The 18,211-nt window shown below is 37.3% G+C and overlaps 1 protein-coding gene across 3 annotated transcripts in view; it reads right to left on the bottom strand.

The window, feature by feature from the left end:
- Positions 1-18,211, bottom strand: part of Cwc27 (CWC27 spliceosome associated cyclophilin) — a 212,447-nt gene that overhangs the window by 168,491 nt on the left and 25,745 nt on the right. For all 3 annotated transcript variants that reach the window (XM_055601911.1, XM_055601910.1, XM_055601912.1), the window contains 3 exons: positions 15,156-15,235; positions 14,275-14,308; positions 11,173-11,330 (listed from right to left, as the gene is read on the bottom strand). In XM_055601911.1, the coding sequence (XP_055457886.1) occupies positions 11,173-11,330; positions 14,275-14,308; positions 15,156-15,235 (272 nt within the window). The remainder of the gene's footprint in view (positions 1-11,172; positions 11,331-14,274; positions 14,309-15,155; positions 15,236-18,211) is intronic.

The following is an 18,211-nucleotide window of genomic DNA, read 5'->3' on the forward strand; positions in this document are numbered from 1 at the left end:
ATTCACAGTCTCCCCTCCAAAAAAAGCCCTGGGCCAGATGGTTTCAGCACGGAATTCTACCAGACCTTCAAAGAAGTGCTCACACCAATTCTCCTCAAACTATTCCACAAAATAGAAACAGAAGGTACATTACCAAACTCATTCTATGAAGCAACAGTCACCCTGATACCTAAACCACACAAAGACCCAACAAAAAAATAGAACTTCAGACCTATCTCTCTTATGAACATTGATGCAAAAATACTCAATAAAATACTTGCAAACCGAAGTCAAGAACACATCAAAGATATCATCCACCAGACCAAGTAGGCTTCATCCCAGGCATGCAAGGGTGGTTCAACATACGGAAATCCATCAATGTAATACACCACATAAACAAACTGAAGGAGAAAAACCACATGATCATCTCCTTAGATGCTGAAAAAGCATTTGACAAAGTCCAACACCCATTCATGTTTAAAGTCTTGGAGAGATCAGGAATACAAGGCACATATCTAAACATATTAAAGGCAATATACAGCAAGCCTATAGCCAACATCAAACTCAATGGAGAGAAATTTAAATCAATCCCACTGAAATCAGGGACAAGACAAGGCTGCCCACTCTCTCCCTACCACTTCAACATAGTACTTGAAGTCCTAGCCAGAGCAATAAGACAACTAAAGGAGATCAAGGGGATACAAATCGGAAAGGAAGAGGTCAAAGTGTCACTATTCGCAGATGATATGATAGTATATATGAGCGACCCCCAGAATTCAACCAGAGAACTCCTCCAGTTGATAAACACCTTCAGCAAAGTGGCAGGATACAAAATCAACTCAAAAAAAATCAGAAGCCCTCCTGTATACCAAAGACAAAATGACCGAGAAAGAAACTAGGGAAACAACACCCTTCACAATAGCCACTAACCACATAAAGTACCTTGGTGTGACACTAACCAAGCAAGTGAAAGACATGTTTGAGAAAAACTTCAAGTCTCTGAAGAAAGAAATTGAAGAAGATCTCAGAAGATGGAAAGATCTCCCGTGCTCATGGATTGGTAGGATTAACATTGTGAAAATGGCTATCCTGCCAAAAGCAATCTACAGATTCAATGCAATTCCCATCAAAATACCAACTCAATTCTTTACAGACCTTGAAAGAAAAATTCTCAGCTTCATATGGAGAAACAAAAAACCCAGAATCTCCAAAACAATCCTGTACAACAACAGATCATCTGGAGGTATCTCTATCCCCGATTTCAAGTTGTACTACAGAGCAATAGTAATAAAAACTGCATGGTATTGGCATAAAAACAGAAAGGAGGATCAATGGAACCGCATAGAAGACCCAGAAATAAACCCACATACCTATGCATACTCAATTTTTGACAAAGAAGCCAAAACCATTCAATGGAAAAAAGACAGCATCTTCAACAAATGGTGCTGGTCCAACTGGATGTCCACATGCAGAAAAATGAAAATAGATCTATATTTATCACCCTGCACAAAACTAAAGTCCAAGTGGATCAAAGACCTCAACATAAAACCAGATACTCTAAATCTGTTAGAAGAAAAAGTGGGGAACAGCCTAGAACTCATTGGCACAGGAGACAACTTCCTGAACAGAACACCAACAGCACAGGCTCTAAGAGCAACAATCAATAAATGGGACCTCATGAAACTGAAAAGCTTCTGTACAGCAAAGGACACTGTCATCAAAACAAAACGCCTGCCTACAGATTGGGAAAGAATCTTCACTAACCTTTTATCTGACAGAGGACTAATATCGAGTATATACAAAGAACTAAAGAAGCTGAAAAGCAGCAAACCAAGTAATCCAATTAACAAATGGGGAACAGAGCTAAACAGAGAATTCTCGACAGAGGAATATCGAATGGCAGAGAAACACTTAAAGAAATGCTCATCCTCATTAGCCATCAGGGAAATGCAAATCAAAACGACCCTGAGATATCACCTTACACCCATCAGAATGGCCAAAATGAAAAACTCAAGGGACAACACATGCTGGAGAGGTTGTGGAGAAAGGGGAACCCTCCTCCACTGCTGGTGGGAATGTAAACTGGTTCAACTACTCTGGAAATCTATCTGGCGCTTTCTAAGACAATTAGGAATAGTGCTTCCTCAAGATCCAGCTATACCACTGCTAGGTATATACCCAAAGTTTGCTCAAGTACACAAAAGAGATATTTGCTCAACCATGTTTATAGCAGCTTTATTTGTAATAGCCAGAACTTGGAAACAACCCAGATGTCCATCAACGTAGGAATGGGTACAGAAACTGTGGTATTTTTACACAATGGAATACTACTCAGCAATCAAAAAGGAGGAAATCATGAAATTTGCAGGCAAATGGTGGGACCTAGAAAAGATCATCCTGAGTGAAATATCCCAGAAGGAGAAAGACAAACACGGTATATACTCACTTATATAGACCTATAAGATATGATAAACATAATGAAATCTATACACCTAAAAAAGATAATCAAGAGAGCAGACATGGGGTAAGATTATCAATCCTCGTTTTGAAAGACAGATGGGATGCACATTAAATATTGACAGGAGTCTACTGAGCGCATTTGAAAAACTCTAACTAGCAGTGTTTTCAAAATAAAGACTCATGAACAAACCTTTGGCAGAGTACAGGGAATCATAAGAAAGAAGGGGAGTTAGTCTGATGAGGAAAGGATAGGAGTTCCACAAGGACCAAATATATCTGGGCACAGGGTCTTTTCTGAGACTGACATGCAACCAGGGACCATGTATGAATGTAACCTAGAACCTTTGCTCAGATGTAGCCTGTGGTAGCTCAGTAACCAATTGGTTTCCCATAGTGAGGGGAACAAGGACTATTTCTAACAGGAACTCAATGACTGGCTCTTTGGCCTCCCCACCCCCCAAGGGAGGAGCAGTCCTGTTAGGCCACAGAGGAGAGCTTTGCAGCCAGTCCTGAAGATACCTGATAAAACAGGATCAGATGAATGGGGAGGAGGTCCCCCCTATCAGTGGACTTGGCAAGGGGCATGGTGGAGATGAGGGAGGGAGGGAGGGACTGGGAGGGAATGAGGGATCGGGACACGGCTGGGATACAGAGTTAATAAAATGCAACTGATAAGAAAAAAATAAAATTAAAAAAAAATGTATCACATAATCACAGGTTCCCTGGCATCAAAGCAGAGACTGTAGTAGTTTGCACTGCCATTCCAGCCATTTCCTGTTTCTACCTGTGAAGGGTCTTCACTCAATGGCTATCAGCTTAACTACACTCCTGCTCTAGCGACTGAGATGATGACGTGATATACAGGAACTGATATTCTACCTCAAAGCAGAAGCCTTATGAGCTAGCATGAGTCCATCATCACTCTCGCCTCTGCCATGTTAAGTTCTCTCAAAAGGAAGCTGTATTCCAGGCCCTAGATGGCGACAAAATGGAACTGACCTTGGTCTTTTTACCAGAGCAGCATGAGAGCTGTTTCAAGGTACTGAAAATTTTGTTTATTTATTTACATACTTATGCATACAAACATTTATTTATCTGAGGAGACTGTCTAAAATTATTTTTCATCACTATGCTTCTCTCTACTCACCCACCTTGTGTTTATATGCATTTGTGTGGATGTGTGGATGTATGTATGTATGTGCGATGCATTTGAATGTGTTAGCCTGTGTGGGTGACCAGAGGTTAATGTCCTGATATCTTCCTCCATCTTATTTCTACAAATAGGGTTTTCACTGAACCTGGTGCTCCTTGCTAGAAAAATCCCATGCCAGGCTCTCTTTGGCTGGGTACGACTGACTGGGTCCTGCTCTCTAGGCTCTGAAGAGGTGGTGTAGATCATTACAGTCTGAGCCCTAACTTTGCTGTCATGTAGCCATGAACAAAAAGTAAGGAACTTCACCTTTCAGAAATCTAGTGTTTGGGTTTCTTTATTTCACTTGTAAAAACAAGGATATAACACAAAATATACCTTGTAGCTTTGTTGTGAAAAAAACACTTGGCAAGGTGCCTATCCATACTGGAAAAGTACAATTAGTTTTCGTTGAAAACCAGAAACACACCTTGGCTTGAGAACCTATAAATATACTCAATGAACATGCAAAATCCAAGCGATTGCTGAAGGGTGGCAAAATCTCAAGAGTGAGGGGGAAGAGAAAAAACAGGCCTAGACAGAATCACTACGCAAAATTTTTGTTGGGCACTTGTACAGTATTATGTGCTTGGTGCAAAACAAAGAAGTCTGGATCGCTGGGGGCCCTTCTCTTCCTCCTGACTCCACCTGTACTTGCACGTTTAATGAACAGGTGAATTAACAATGAGCAGCTGCGATGACAAAAAATCAACCAGTGTTTCAAAGTTCTTCAATGGAAACACATTCTAGGTTAGAGAATCCTGCATCAAATGCTGAATGACTTAAAGAATGCTTTCCTGTAAAATTTCAATAATACATTTCAGAAGTACAAGTCCATTCCCCATAAACAACAGATGTTGCAAGATCAATAGATTGCAACTCTCAAGGGCAATACAAATAAATATATTCTAAAGACATGCGAATGCCTCTTGTCTGTTTTGCTCTTCCCCCAATGTGCATTTCGCAGCTTCCTGTCTGCCATATGGAAAGTAATTGTAAAAACAGTACAGCTGTCATATTTCTGGAACATTTATTTGAGTTCAAGTACATGGGAGGTAGTTTGAAGGTGACTCGTTGCATATGGACTAACCAGTTCTCAGTGAACTGACTTGGCATTTTTAAAGTGGTATATTATTTCAAACAGCTCAAAAAAAAAGATTTGTTGAGAATATCCAAAATTCCTGCAATAAAGATCCAAACAGAATGAAAAAGGAAACTTGCCAGAAATACTAAAGTATGACATGGTTTATATTATAACCAATACTGTTCCAAAATTTTAACCGAAACAGGTAAAGACAGTAAAACAAACAATCTAGTCTGCTTGGTAAGACCAGCAGCATTAGTGTAACAAACTGACCTTGACGCACAAGTGTTAGTATTTAAATTGTGGCTCCAAATGATGCTTCATCTTACTGAACTAGGACTGATATATGTGAAACCTGTGGTATTTGTCTCCCTGTGCAGCCCAGGTAGACCTCAAACTCCTAAGTCTCCAACCCTAGCCTCCAGAATCCTGTGCTAGAGGAATGCACTGCCACCTCTGGCTCTCTTGCTCTTCTCTGAAATCCCTCTCACTTACTCACAGCCTATGACACTTCACACACCTGTGCAATAGAGCAAAGCCCATACTTTCCACAGTTCCAAATCTTCCATGGGTTGTGCTTACTAAGAACAGAATATTTGAAACTAGACAGTTAGTTCTTAAGTCGGGGAAGTCCAAGACTAAGCAATGTGCAGCTGAGGTGGACCTTTTCTGTATGTCCAGTGACCAAAAGCAGAAAGGAAGAGCACATGTGCACGTGTGTGCATGAGTGTGTGAGAAAGGATGGGGTAGACAAACTCTTTCATCAGTAATCCACTGCCAGGATAACTAACCCCCTCACGAGAAATCACATTAATTAATGTGAACTGCCCTCACGCCCTAATAATCACTCCTTTAAGAACACATCTCTCAACACAGTTGTACCTGAACTTTGGGGGATGCATTCAAACAATACCAATTAGACAGATAATGAAAATCTGCAGACAGCATTTCTCCTGTATTTTCATGTTTCACAGTAGCTTACACAGTAGCTATCAATAAGAATAACAATTATTTTAGATTAAAGTTAAGAATAGAACAATAGTTAGGAAATACACATAAAAAATCAGCATCAAGTTCAAGTAAAAGCATGTAAATATTATTAAAAGCAAGTTTGGGTTCTGCCTTAACATTTGCTGTCCAACCAAAATATTTGCTGAAGATACATTTAGACCACCATTACTCCAGACCAAAAATTTATTGCAAGTTTTATATATGGACCAATTATCCAGATTTTCAGCCATGTATTTCTATTTCTTTTCCTCTTTTTACTATCTGTTTTAGTTTTAGTCCACACAATCAGATAAGAGAGAGCAAAAGGAAGCAGCACCCTCCAACATTTCAGTTCCATCCTGGCTAAAAAGGTTCTTAGGACACAGTGGGGACATCTGAAGATCATGCTTCTACGGCTCTAAGGTCAGTTGCTGGAATGCCCATGTGGCTTCATCTTCTTCATTTTACTACTCTTTAAAAATTGTACTGTCTCAGCATCTGCTTAGATATCCTGCTGGGTAGAGTCTTTTAAAGGCTCCCTGTGGAAGGCTGCTGTCCTGTTCCCCGTATTTTCCTACTTCTGATGTCTACCCTGTTTGCCCTTCTGAATGAGAGGATTAAGCATCTTCCCTAGGGTCCTCCTTGTTGTTTAGCTTCTTTAGGGCTATAGATTTTAGTATGTTCATCCTATGTTATATGGCTAATATCAACTTATAAGTGAGTATATACCATGTGTGTCTTTCTGCTTCTAGGTTACCTCACTCAGGATGATCTTTTCTAGTTCTATCTATTTGCCTACAAATTTCATGATTTCTTCTTTTTTAATTGCTGAGTAGTATTCCATTGTGTAAATGTACCACAATTTCTGTCTCCATTCCTCGGTTGAGGAACATCTAAGTTGTTTCCAGATTCTGGCTATTATAAATAAAACTGCTATGAACATAGTTGAGCAAATGTCCTTGTTTTATGGTTGAGCATTTTTCTGGTATATGCCTGGGAGTGGTATAGCTGGATCTTGAGGTAGCACTATTCCTAATTTTCTGAGAAAGCACCAGATCAGTTTCCAGAGTGGTTGTACAAGATTACATTCCCACCAGCAATGGAGGGTTCTCCTTTCTCCACATCTCTCCAGCATGTGTTGTCACTTGAGTTTTTGATCTTTACATCCATTCTCTTGGGTGTAAGGTAGAATCTCAGGGTCATTTTGAGTTGTATTTCCTGGATGACTAAGGACATTGAGCATTTCTTTAAGTGTTTCTCTGCCCTTTAATATTCCTCTGTTGAGAATTCTGTTTAACTCTGTACCCCATTTTTTAATTGGATTACTTGGTTTGTTGGTATTTTACTTCTTGAGTTCTTTATATATTCTGGGTATTATCCATTTGGCATAGGGTTGGGATCTTTTCCCAGTCTGTAGGCTGTCATTTTATTCTGCTGACAGTGTTCTTTGCTTTATAGAAGCTTTTCAGTTTCATGAGCTCCCATTTATTGATTGTTGATCTTAGGGCAGAGTACAAGGAATCTTAGGGAAGAAGAGAGACAGAAAGACTTGGAGAGGACAGGAGCTCCACAAGAAGACCAATAGAGCCAAAAAAAATCTGGGCCCAGAGGGAACTGCAGAGACTGATGAATTATGCAAGGACCATGCATGGAGAGGACCTATAATCCCTACTCAGATATAGCCCATGGGTAGCTCAGTCTCCATGGAGGTTCCCTAGTAAGAGGAGCAGGGGCAGTCACTGGCATGAACTTGGTTGCCTGCTCTTTGATCATCTCTTCCTGGCGAGATGGCCTTACCAGGAAATGAGAAAGAGGTTCTAGACAGTCCAGATGAGAGGTGATATGATAGAGTCAGATAACAGGGGAGGAGGATTAGGAGAGAAACACGGGGGTGAAAGAGGGAAGGAGGGCTGAAATGGAAGATAAGGGAGGGTCAGGATACAAAGTGAATAAATTGTAATAAATAATAATAAAGAAAAAAGGAAAAGAAAAAATTTTTGCTGTCATTTTTGAAATGTGTTTTCTTTACTTTTTTGAAATTTAATTACCAGGCAACCTTTTTTTAATTTGCTAAAGAAAGAAAACAAAATTCATGTACCATGGAAACTTTATACCTCTCATGTATGATTATAAACCAAAAGTAGAACATGTGTATGATAAGACTTGCACATTCTGTAAGTCTGAGAGTTATATATATTTTTTATGAGTGTTCTAGAAATCCTAAAGTAGAAATAACTCAAAATTCCAGGAGATAGCTTAGTCACATGTTGTAAATTCAACAAAGGAAGATGAGAGGGACTAAATTTAATGACAGCTCATTGTAAGTGTTCATCCAGGCCCTTACGAGTTACAGATATATTGCTTTTGACTTTATGTTAACATGTTTCATAATTTAAAGTTTAACTAATTCATAAGCTCTTCCTTCACCCTCAACTTTAATACTGGTGTGTAACTACCTGGTACTATGAGTGCACAGCACAAAGGACACAATAAAAGAGAGTAATTTCATAGTGATTGCAATCATCACAACAAATGATATTTGACTAGTCTATTTGTTCCATCTGATTTAAATGGTTAGCTATTTATTTTGAATCAATACACGAAGTCTAGAAACACAAAAGCAGGGCAGGAAAATCAATTTGGATTTTACATGACTAACTGTAGCTACTGAGTGCCACCTACAGGCAAAAGCAACTCATTACAATTAAGCTTTAAGCTAAGACTTTCAAACAGCCAAGGGTTGACATGAGAGTCTGTGGCATTTTAAACTTTTATTCAGCCTTGGCTACTCATGAGAATAAATGGGAGTTTAAGCTTTTCATGAACCTATAACAAAAATTCTGATTAGCCTATGCAGTAGTAGGGCCTCTTCCGAGAAGTAGATGAAGAATATGGATAGTAAACATTTGAGTGAACAGAGAAATAGTTATAAATAAATCTTTGCTATTTATTAGTTAAAATAAATAAATATTTTAACTAATAAATAGTTAAAATAAATCTTTGGTAAATCTAGAAAATTTACCAATTGCTTTACTTAAAAGAAAGACAATTAATATTCATAGTGATTATATTCACCCAAAACTTAAAAAGATAATCATTTATTTAAAATGACCTCCACAAATATGGAAGTCAGAGGTCCACTTGCAGGCATCAGTTTTCTCCTTCTACCATGTGAAGTCCTTACCTAACAATGTAATTGGATTTCTTGATTTGTTGCTGTTTAACTTTTTAAGTTCTTTGTATATTCTGGGTATTAGCCCTCTGTCAGATATAGAGTTGGTGACAGCCTTACCAGGCCACAGAGGAAGCCAGTCCTGATGACACCTGATAGGCTAGGGTCAGATGGAAGGGGAGAAGACCTCCCCCATCATTGGACTAGGGGAGGGGTGTAGGAGAAGAGGGAGGGAAGGTAGGATTGGGAGGGAATAGGGGAGAGGGCTACAGCTAGAATACAAAATGAATAAACTGTAATTAATAAAAATAAAATAAAATTAAAAAAAATTTAAACCACTTTTTGAGAATTAATTTTCCTAAATTTACTTTTGTTAGTCTTGCAAGTCTACTTTAATAAAGGGGTTTTACTAGTACAGCGAATGTACAAAGTACTCATGAACTTATTTTAGAATTTAATGTATACAAATTATACTTATTTATTAAAAAAATTAAACTTTTAACATAACTAGATATTTTCTAGGATATACACGTAAGAAATCATCATAAGGACTCAGCTTCAGATGACAAGATCAACAGTACCTGTGTCAAATCTCACCCTCCTGTAAGTCACCTTTCAGGAGACACTGCCTCTCATGCACAGACATTGACAATGTCCTTCAGTCTCTTCTCTCCTTCCGAAATATTAGTGGTTCTCAATGTCTTTTGCTGAATGTTTAAACCCCAATAAGATGCTGTGTGGTGACTAAGCTTTGGGGAGGTAATTTAAACTCTACGATGAAATCAGCATCATTTTGAGAAAGAGACATTGCAGGTCTCCTTCACCATATGAAAAAAAAAAATTGTTAGTATTCTGTTCTTTGACTTTAGCTTCTAAAAACCATGATCAGTAAGGATTTTTTAAGTCAGAACTTTCAACAGTTTTTTAGCTGCCACAGGCTACCATCTATCAATCAGTCTCCTCATTACCTAGAATCTGTGAAAGATAATTCTTTAGGGTAAGGATGAGTAAAATATTGAAAAATACAATCTTTGGTATTTTCATGAGGGAAACCATTTTAGTCACTTATGAAAAGTACATTAAAAATAAGCCTTAATTAGTTCTTATAGAAAATTCAGTTGTATTAAATTATAATTATGTTAGTTACATGGCACACAAGTATTTTAAATTGTTTTGAAGCCAATAAGACAGAGTTCAGAATTTAAAACACACACAAACACATGCATACACACACACACAGACAAAAAACAACAAAATATTAGTGTTAGTTTAACCCACCAGAAATTTTAAAAAGGAATAAAGAAAAACTACTGTATTATAAGCCTAAACTGAAAAAAAAAACCTCAATAACAAATAAACAACAAAGACCTTTTAATTCCTAAAAAAAAAAAAAAAATTCAAAAGTATATACACTAAAGAACAGGGAGAAGATAAAAATTATTCAATAGTGATCATTAGAATTTCAGAGAAATCTGGTATAAAAAGGAGAAATAAAGTAACTTCTAAGTTCTATTTTTGACCATAAAAATTATGCCATCAGTAGAAGTTTCTGGGGATTAGTCTTATTTTTAGTTAAACAAAGCAAATATGAAGAACCTCTACAAAGCAAATGCCTCAATCCTTAAGTTTCCCTCACGGGGCTAGGAAACACACACACACACACAGTTATTTCTATGTACTTCTATTACTTTGCATAGATCAACTGAAGAAAAGATATTCTATAACTCTGTAATTAATGCAGTAATAGTTACGATGTACACCTTAGATTTGTAATAAAGAGTAATATAGGAAGGGAGGAATATTTTTAATTGTGCTAAATTTTAAAAAGAAAAGCAAAATATTAAGTCACAAAATCCAACAAACTTTGAACACCAGACAGAACTTCCAGGGTTTACTGAAATTTACTTCATAATGCCAGAGAAGCACGTGGTTTTTAGTCAATTAGACTTGAAAAGACGTCTAAAAAAGGTTTAGACACTTTATTCACCAATTTGGACAAATTTTACTCACTTCAATTTTTTGAGGATGCCATTCTTATAAAAATCACTCAGTTCTCTCATTAGAATTGTGTGAACAAAATTCCGTACATATAGCTAACATACTGTTTACTGTACATTAAATTTACTTTGGCTTTGGTCTCTTTTAGGTCATGAAGGGGCTGATTTTCATAACTGTAACAGTTAACAAATATTATGCAATTGTGAGTTTATAATTTAGTGAGTAGAGTACTCAGACTTTGTTGAAGAGAAGTATAAAAAGACAAAAGTACAGATGCCCAAAGCATAAAAGTTGACTCACCTTCGGCTGACTGGCTTTTTCTCCACTTCTCCCTCTCCGGCTGATTTCACATTTGCACTTGTGTCTTTTTTAAGTCTTTTTGCAATTCTTTCTCTCATCAGGTTCTTTTCATCATCATCAAGGTATTCATCATGCGCTGTACTTTCATCTTCCCCATCCTGTAAAAACTGAAAGTGAGTATTATCCAGGCACCATGTTCCCCCTTCACTCCCAGGCATTCATCTTAGATGCTTTCTGAGTTCTAGGCCAGGTTTGTTTTGTTTTGAACCAGTAAAGTCTTGAAGACTCTTCTCCCATTGGGAAAACCCTTGCATTCTGCTCTAGGCTAAGATGGAATCCCAAGGAAAGTTAGCTCACTTCCCTCCCACTCCCTCTGTACCATCCAGGGTTTGGTGTCTATACATAGTCCGATCCTTATCCCAGAAAGAATGTGGTTCTTGAAGCAGCTGACTAGCACAACATCCACAAGAAATTGATTCAAGAAGAGGTGCTCAGAAGAAGGTAAAACTTAGGCACTTTGCAGAAATACCCATCAGAGTGTCCCACACCACGGCCAAACCAAACCTAACCAACCCCCTTAGGCATCTATAATCTAAGACAGGGCAGTCACTACCCTTCTGAAACCTTTGCAGAATCCCTATCTCACCTGAGCTGTCTACCTTCTCTCTGACAGAATCTCCTTAAAGTTGTTCTCTTTAGCCTGAAACACTCTTACTTTAGATATCCAAATGTTTGCCTTTTTCCTGTCTTACCTACTTAGTGATGTATTTGTCAGTACTATTAACACAGAAAAATTTTAAATAATAATAATAAAAACCTCCTCACCTCATATTCCTCTTCCCTTCTTATTTCTGTAGTACTCACTATTTACAGTTTGTTGTTGTTGTTGTTGTTGTTGTTTCTCAGTCAGTTAAGGAGAATATGCCATGATAGCTAAAGGTCTGGTATGATGGCTTACTATATTATATTCACTTTTAGAAAAGCTCCCAGCATTACTGGAGAAAAGAGAGGGGAGAGAAAGAAAACTACACCAAAGGTGTTCTTTACCTCCTGTGCTTCTTTGGAATGCTGACTGGCAGCAGTGGTTTTCAAAGACTGGTTCTCAGACTCCCCATATTTATTAAACATAAAATCCACCCCGTGTAATGGTGCCTGCTTTTAATTCTAGCAACTGGGAAGCTGAGGCACAGATGGTTCTTTCTCTAAGAGTTGGAAGCCAGCCTTTTTACAGAGCAAGTTCCAAGACAGCCAGGACTATATAGTTGAGACTCTGTCTCAAAACAAAACAAAACAAAACCCAAAAATCCCCACATATGAATCAACATGCATATGTTAATTTTCCTATGTAGAAAGTATCAGTTCAGATTAGTACTTTAGTCATAAGATTCTGTTTGTGACTACAGAACACTATCTGTGGGAAAGACCCATAGATTAGATCATTCCTAAGGCTTTGGGCTCTAAAACAGGTTAGAGATCAAACACTACCCTTAAGTGACTGCACCCCACCCATAAAAAGCAAACCTGTATTTTCTATCCCACATTATTGTAAACAGATGCTTCAAGATAATGCATCTCAAAAATATACAAATTGTTATCTACCACCCAGCCCCTAGCCTGTTATCTCTTTTGTACCTTGCTAACAAGGCCACCAAGCCAGAAACTTGTGGTTACCTTAGACTTCTTCCGTATCTCCCTCCTGAAAGCATCTTTCCTTCAGCAACTTCCCCATAGCTCCCTTGATCCTAGTCTGCTTCCCCTCATTTGTCCTCTGTAATGTTGCCAATGATAATCTTTCTAAGATGAAGAGTTGACCACAGACCCTTTCTTTTTAACCAAAATCCTTCAACTGTTACTACTTTTCAGATGAGACCCAACTCCTTACCATGGCCATGACACTGTGTAAGCCCGGCGCTCCCTCCATCCCTCCCTTCCCATCCCACTCTTCTTGTCACACAGTGGTCATACTGGGCTGCTGTTGGCTCCTGGAACATGTCAAACCGTCCCACTTAAGAGCCTTTGGCACTGGTAGCTCCTTTATAGTCAGTACCCTCACCTCTCCACACAGCAGGTTTCTGCAGACTTTAAAGCTTAGTATGTATTTCCTGAACATGAGCTAACCTCTACTTAGAACTCTCCACATTTATCACCTCCTCTTCTGTGAACAACTTTTAACCTCCAGTCTCCTGCAAGACAGAACAGTTTCTTCTCTTCCAGGAATGTTTTTTTTTTTTTTTTTTTTTTCTCACAAAATCAAATAGTCATTCTCTCCACTAAAGCTAATCAGAGAACCCACTCTTCCACTACAGAAATAGGTAAATCTTCTCTATGTATGCTAAATTACATATTTTCTTTTGAATTATGCCATGTATACATTAATAGGTTCTATTGCAACATAGTGTTTAGAAAATTTGAAAAACGTTATCATTCACATACTATAGGAAAATCTTCCTTGTGTTTTTTTTTTTAATTTTTACTATATATTTAGTGTGTGTGTGTGTGTGTGTGTGTGTGTGTGTGTGTGCGCGCGCGTGCACGTGCACGTGAGTATGCACGCAGGCACACACATGCACAGGTGCATACTTGCCACAGCTTGAATGTAGAGGAATCAGTTCTCTGTGGGTAAGGAAAACTGTCCTTAGGCTCCATAGCAAGCACATTTATCTACTGAGCCATCTCACTGGCTTTTCCTTCTGTTTCTAACATTGTTAGCTAGTAATAAAGGTACATACAATCGCTAAAATATGTTTATAAAAAGAAATGTACTGTTATAACTAACGCCTCTATGTACTTCCCATATAGCATGTAGGTTGCTTACTCATCACATTTAAACTTTTAACATATAAAATCATAACATTTGAACTTAAGAGTATTCACGTAATGTTATGTGACAGAAAAGGCAGGGCAGAAATTTACATATAAGCTTGCAATTCAGTAGGGAAATATATAAATTTATTTGGAAGTAAACATTCTAATAGCAGAAGAAATTTTTTTCATTTAAAAATTGATATATACTTATGTTTTTAAAGAAAAATAACTTGTTTATAAAACTTTAACCTATCTATAAATTGTTCAAACCATATTTATACTAAAATGAATACTCACATCTTCTAAATCTCCTGTTGCATCATCTTTTTCACTACAAAAAATAAGTAAAACAAATACATTTTAGCTTTAAAGTGAAACTAATAAAAGTATTTACCTAAAGTATACACTAGTTTGCTGGAATAAATGTTCTTCTTGTCATCACAGCACTCTCAGATTGGCACTGTATCACAGATGGGAGCATGCTAAAAATGAATCACCTTATAGACAAAGGAGGAAACATGCTCTATTAGCAGAAACAACAACTCCTTGAATTGTTTTTTAATGCAAACAACTACCATCAAGGCTGTTCCACCTACAGAAAGCAAGTTTTCTATAGCTTAACAGATGCTGGCTGGCTAAAGAGACCAAATCTTACAAATTAAAGGATACTAAGAAAACAGTATTTTGAAATAAGATTACTGAAGATGAGTTACCCTCAGTGCTATAGTATTTTATCTGTCTGAGACATGGGCCAATATTTCATGTGTAATTAATACATTTAACACTGCTTCATCTCCTACGTCTTACACTGAGCAACAAAGATAAGTAAGACAGATTTCTGTCAACTCTGAAAGTTGTGAGAATTTACACACAGTGGATTGGCCCAGAACATGGTGACTTCTACCAGTAACCTTGCACTCTCATGTTTACTCATAACACCAAAACAAAAATACTTCAAAGACAGTTAGCAATGTAATGTGGAATTAAACATGAAATTATTACAACAGTTCCTAGTAATCGGACTAGCCTGAGATTAATCACTTATCACAATGTATTATTGCTTTGGATGGCCCCAAGAAATTTAATTTATGAGCTCTGCTTGCTAACAGATAGATAGAAAGAGAGTGAAATGAACCTAAGAGCAGGAACCTAAGAAAGGTTAGCTGCAGGACACTAACCTCTCAACAGCTGGGACAGAGCTTAGATGTGGGTCGTCCTTGAGCAGGTCATGGCTGCTTTTACTTCTCCCCTTCATGCTCTGGGAAGAAACACAATGTAGCTGTGAGTAGGAAACAAACATCTTCCAAAAAAGAGAGGTTAACAAATTTACATGAAATTTAGTAAGGATACAGTATGATTAGTAAAAGACAAATTTCTGAAAGGTTCATTATAACCAAAGCTTTTAAAATAAGAATATTTCTATTAACTGAAAATAGGATATTTATTTTATTTATTTAAATTATTAAGTTTTTTTTTTATGTTTGTTTTTTAAGACACAGTCTCACCATCTATTTCTAGCCTAAGATGGCCTTGAGTTCTCTGTGAAGCCCAGATGGACCTAAAACTCATGATCTTTCTGTCTCAGCATCTCTTGTACTGGGATTATAGGCATGCGGCACCACTCATGGCTCAAAAATACTTTTTTAGGATCATCTTTCTTTTTTTTATTTTTTATTTTTATTTTTAGTTACATTTTGTTAACTCTGTGTCCCAGCTGTATCCCGCTCCCTCATTCCCTCCCCAACCCCACATTCCCTCCCTGGTCTCTTCCCTGCCTCTTTCCACGTCCACTGATAAAGGAGGACCTCCTCTCCTTTCATTTGACCCTGTTTTATCAGGTATCTTCAAGGCTGGCTGCAAAGCCCTCCTCTGTGGCCTAACAGGACTGCACCTCCCCTGGGGGGGTGGGGAGGTCAAAGAGCCTGCCCTTGAGATCCTGTTAGAAATAGTCCTTGTTCCCCTTACTTTGGAAAACTACTAGGATCATCTTTCTTAATGAAAATTGACAATGTTAAAAATAAGTCTGTGGCTTGCCAGCTCTGAATGCTTATGATTCACACAAAACTGATTTAATTTCTACAGGCCATAGACAAAAATTTAGAAGAGTACAGTGAGATAAATGCACACGACTATTTTTAATATACAGCCTATGCTGTACAAGATGACTTTTAAAAAGCATCCCCAAGCAATCTGATGAAGTAACTATTTAATAAATGGAAGAAGACAGATATACAGAAGAGCTTCTCAATCATCAGAACACTTATCAGCAACCAAATACTAAAGTAAGTGCAGTCATTTCAAAGTTTCCCTTCTCAATAATTTAACAAGGAACCATTACTACAAAAAGTAACCACAGCAAACAGACCTGTAAGAGTTACTATTGTCATTATTCTAATGTACTAAATGTGTGCTTGGTGCCAGCCATAGTGCTATGCACGGCACTCCGTTCTTCTCTCTCAAGTGACAGTACATGATATAGCACACAGCTGCATTTTACAGACAGTCAGAGATGAAGCTATTTATTAGGAGTCACAGAGCTAGTCAGTGGAAGAGGATCAAGGACTTTAATACACCAAGAATATAAATAGATCCACTTTTATATCCTCTACGTCCCTATACACAGCAAGCACTCCAAGCCCTATCCTATATATTTCCCTGTTGCGTGGTGGGAATCTTCTAAATTGGTCTTCTACTCCACTGTTCATTTAAATTTGATGATGTTACTCTAACATAGGTATAGATCTTAAGATATATACTTCCATGACAAATAATCAAAGATTTAAACATTTCTGTATTAAGATGGGTTGTCTATGCTTTAAAGATCAAATCAAGTAAAATAAGCATATAGTTTAGGGTTTCTTTTTTTTTATTCTCAGCCTGTTCTGTTAGTAAAAATATATACATACAAGTGCAGAGTTTCCAACTCTCACAACAGTTCCTTTTTCAGAGTCAGATTTCTGCAAAACTTCCAAAGATGCACAGATTAAGAAGCTGTCTTTTATGCTATTTCAAACACTGAATAAAGCTCTTCACAGCATCTTATAGAAGTGGTGCAATAGAGAGTGCAAAGAACAGCCAGCGGACACCTGCAGCTGAAGAACAGTAAACCAGCCACTCTCAAGGAAAGCACACTGTCAAGACATTAAAACAGGAAGATAATATATTTGAGGCTAGCCAAGGCTACTTAGCAAGATCCTGTGTCTGAAAAGTTAAAATAAAAAAGGACAAAAAAAAAAAAAAAAAGAAAAAAGAAAAAAGTTCTTGTTAAGCGCTCAAATGAACTCATTTTAAACTACTTACAGAAAAAAAGAATAAATTTGTTTCATAATGATTTAAAATAAGACTTGAAAACAGGAAGAACTTATAAATTAAGCTGAATAATCATTACCACTCTAGATTTTAGTTAACTTTTCAAATTGAGTTAGCATGGACATAGAAGATCAAAAGGAGATTTTAAACACACACCCCTTCCCACTATAGTAAACTACCATAGCAGAGAAAGTAACTGGGGAAGAATGGAAAAAATTCTGGGACAGAAGTCTGACTCTCTCTTTAACATTAGTTCTTCCTGGATCACCTATTTTAAGATCATTATTTGGTTAAAGGGTTTAGATGTTGAAAACAAGACTAAATATACTTAGTGAATTCCATCTAAGGAACTTCACAAGAAAATCAAAGCTAACTGGGAGCATATTTAAAAATGAATACCAAGTAGGGTGGATCTGGAACATCATACAAAAAAATAAAGAGGCAGCAAAATAGCAGAAACTAGATATAGTACAGGAAGGAAGGACAAATGAAGAAAGAGCTAAAAGCATGCTGACAGAGAGGGACAACACCGGTCAACAAGCCAGGACACCTGGCTTGTTCATGTGGTGACCTCCCCAGGTCATGGTGACAGTGTTTTAGGCAACTGGTCTAGATGTTGTATTTTTTGTAGATGTGGTTAACTTAATTCAGTAGTTTTTGGGAATATCTTCCATAATGTGAGTGGGCCTCATGTAAGCAACCTAAAGGCCTAAAGAGCAAATTTTGTAAGAATTCCCAGAATGAGAAACAATATAAAAATCATGCCTGAGTATCCAGAGTGCAGTTTAGAATATACAAACGATTTTGTCTTGTCAACTTAAAGAGTTAAAAAAAAAAAAAAAAAAAAAAAAAAAAAAAAAAAAAAAAAAAAAAAACAAAAAAAAAAAAAAAAAAAAAAAAAAAAAAAAAAAAAAAAAAAAAAAAG

Source organism: Psammomys obesus, unplaced genomic scaffold (genome assembly GCF_907164565.1).
Source record: "Psammomys obesus unplaced genomic scaffold, mPsaObe1.curated_primary_1811, whole genome shotgun sequence".
Taxonomy (NCBI): domain Eukaryota; kingdom Metazoa; phylum Chordata; class Mammalia; order Rodentia; family Muridae; genus Psammomys; species Psammomys obesus.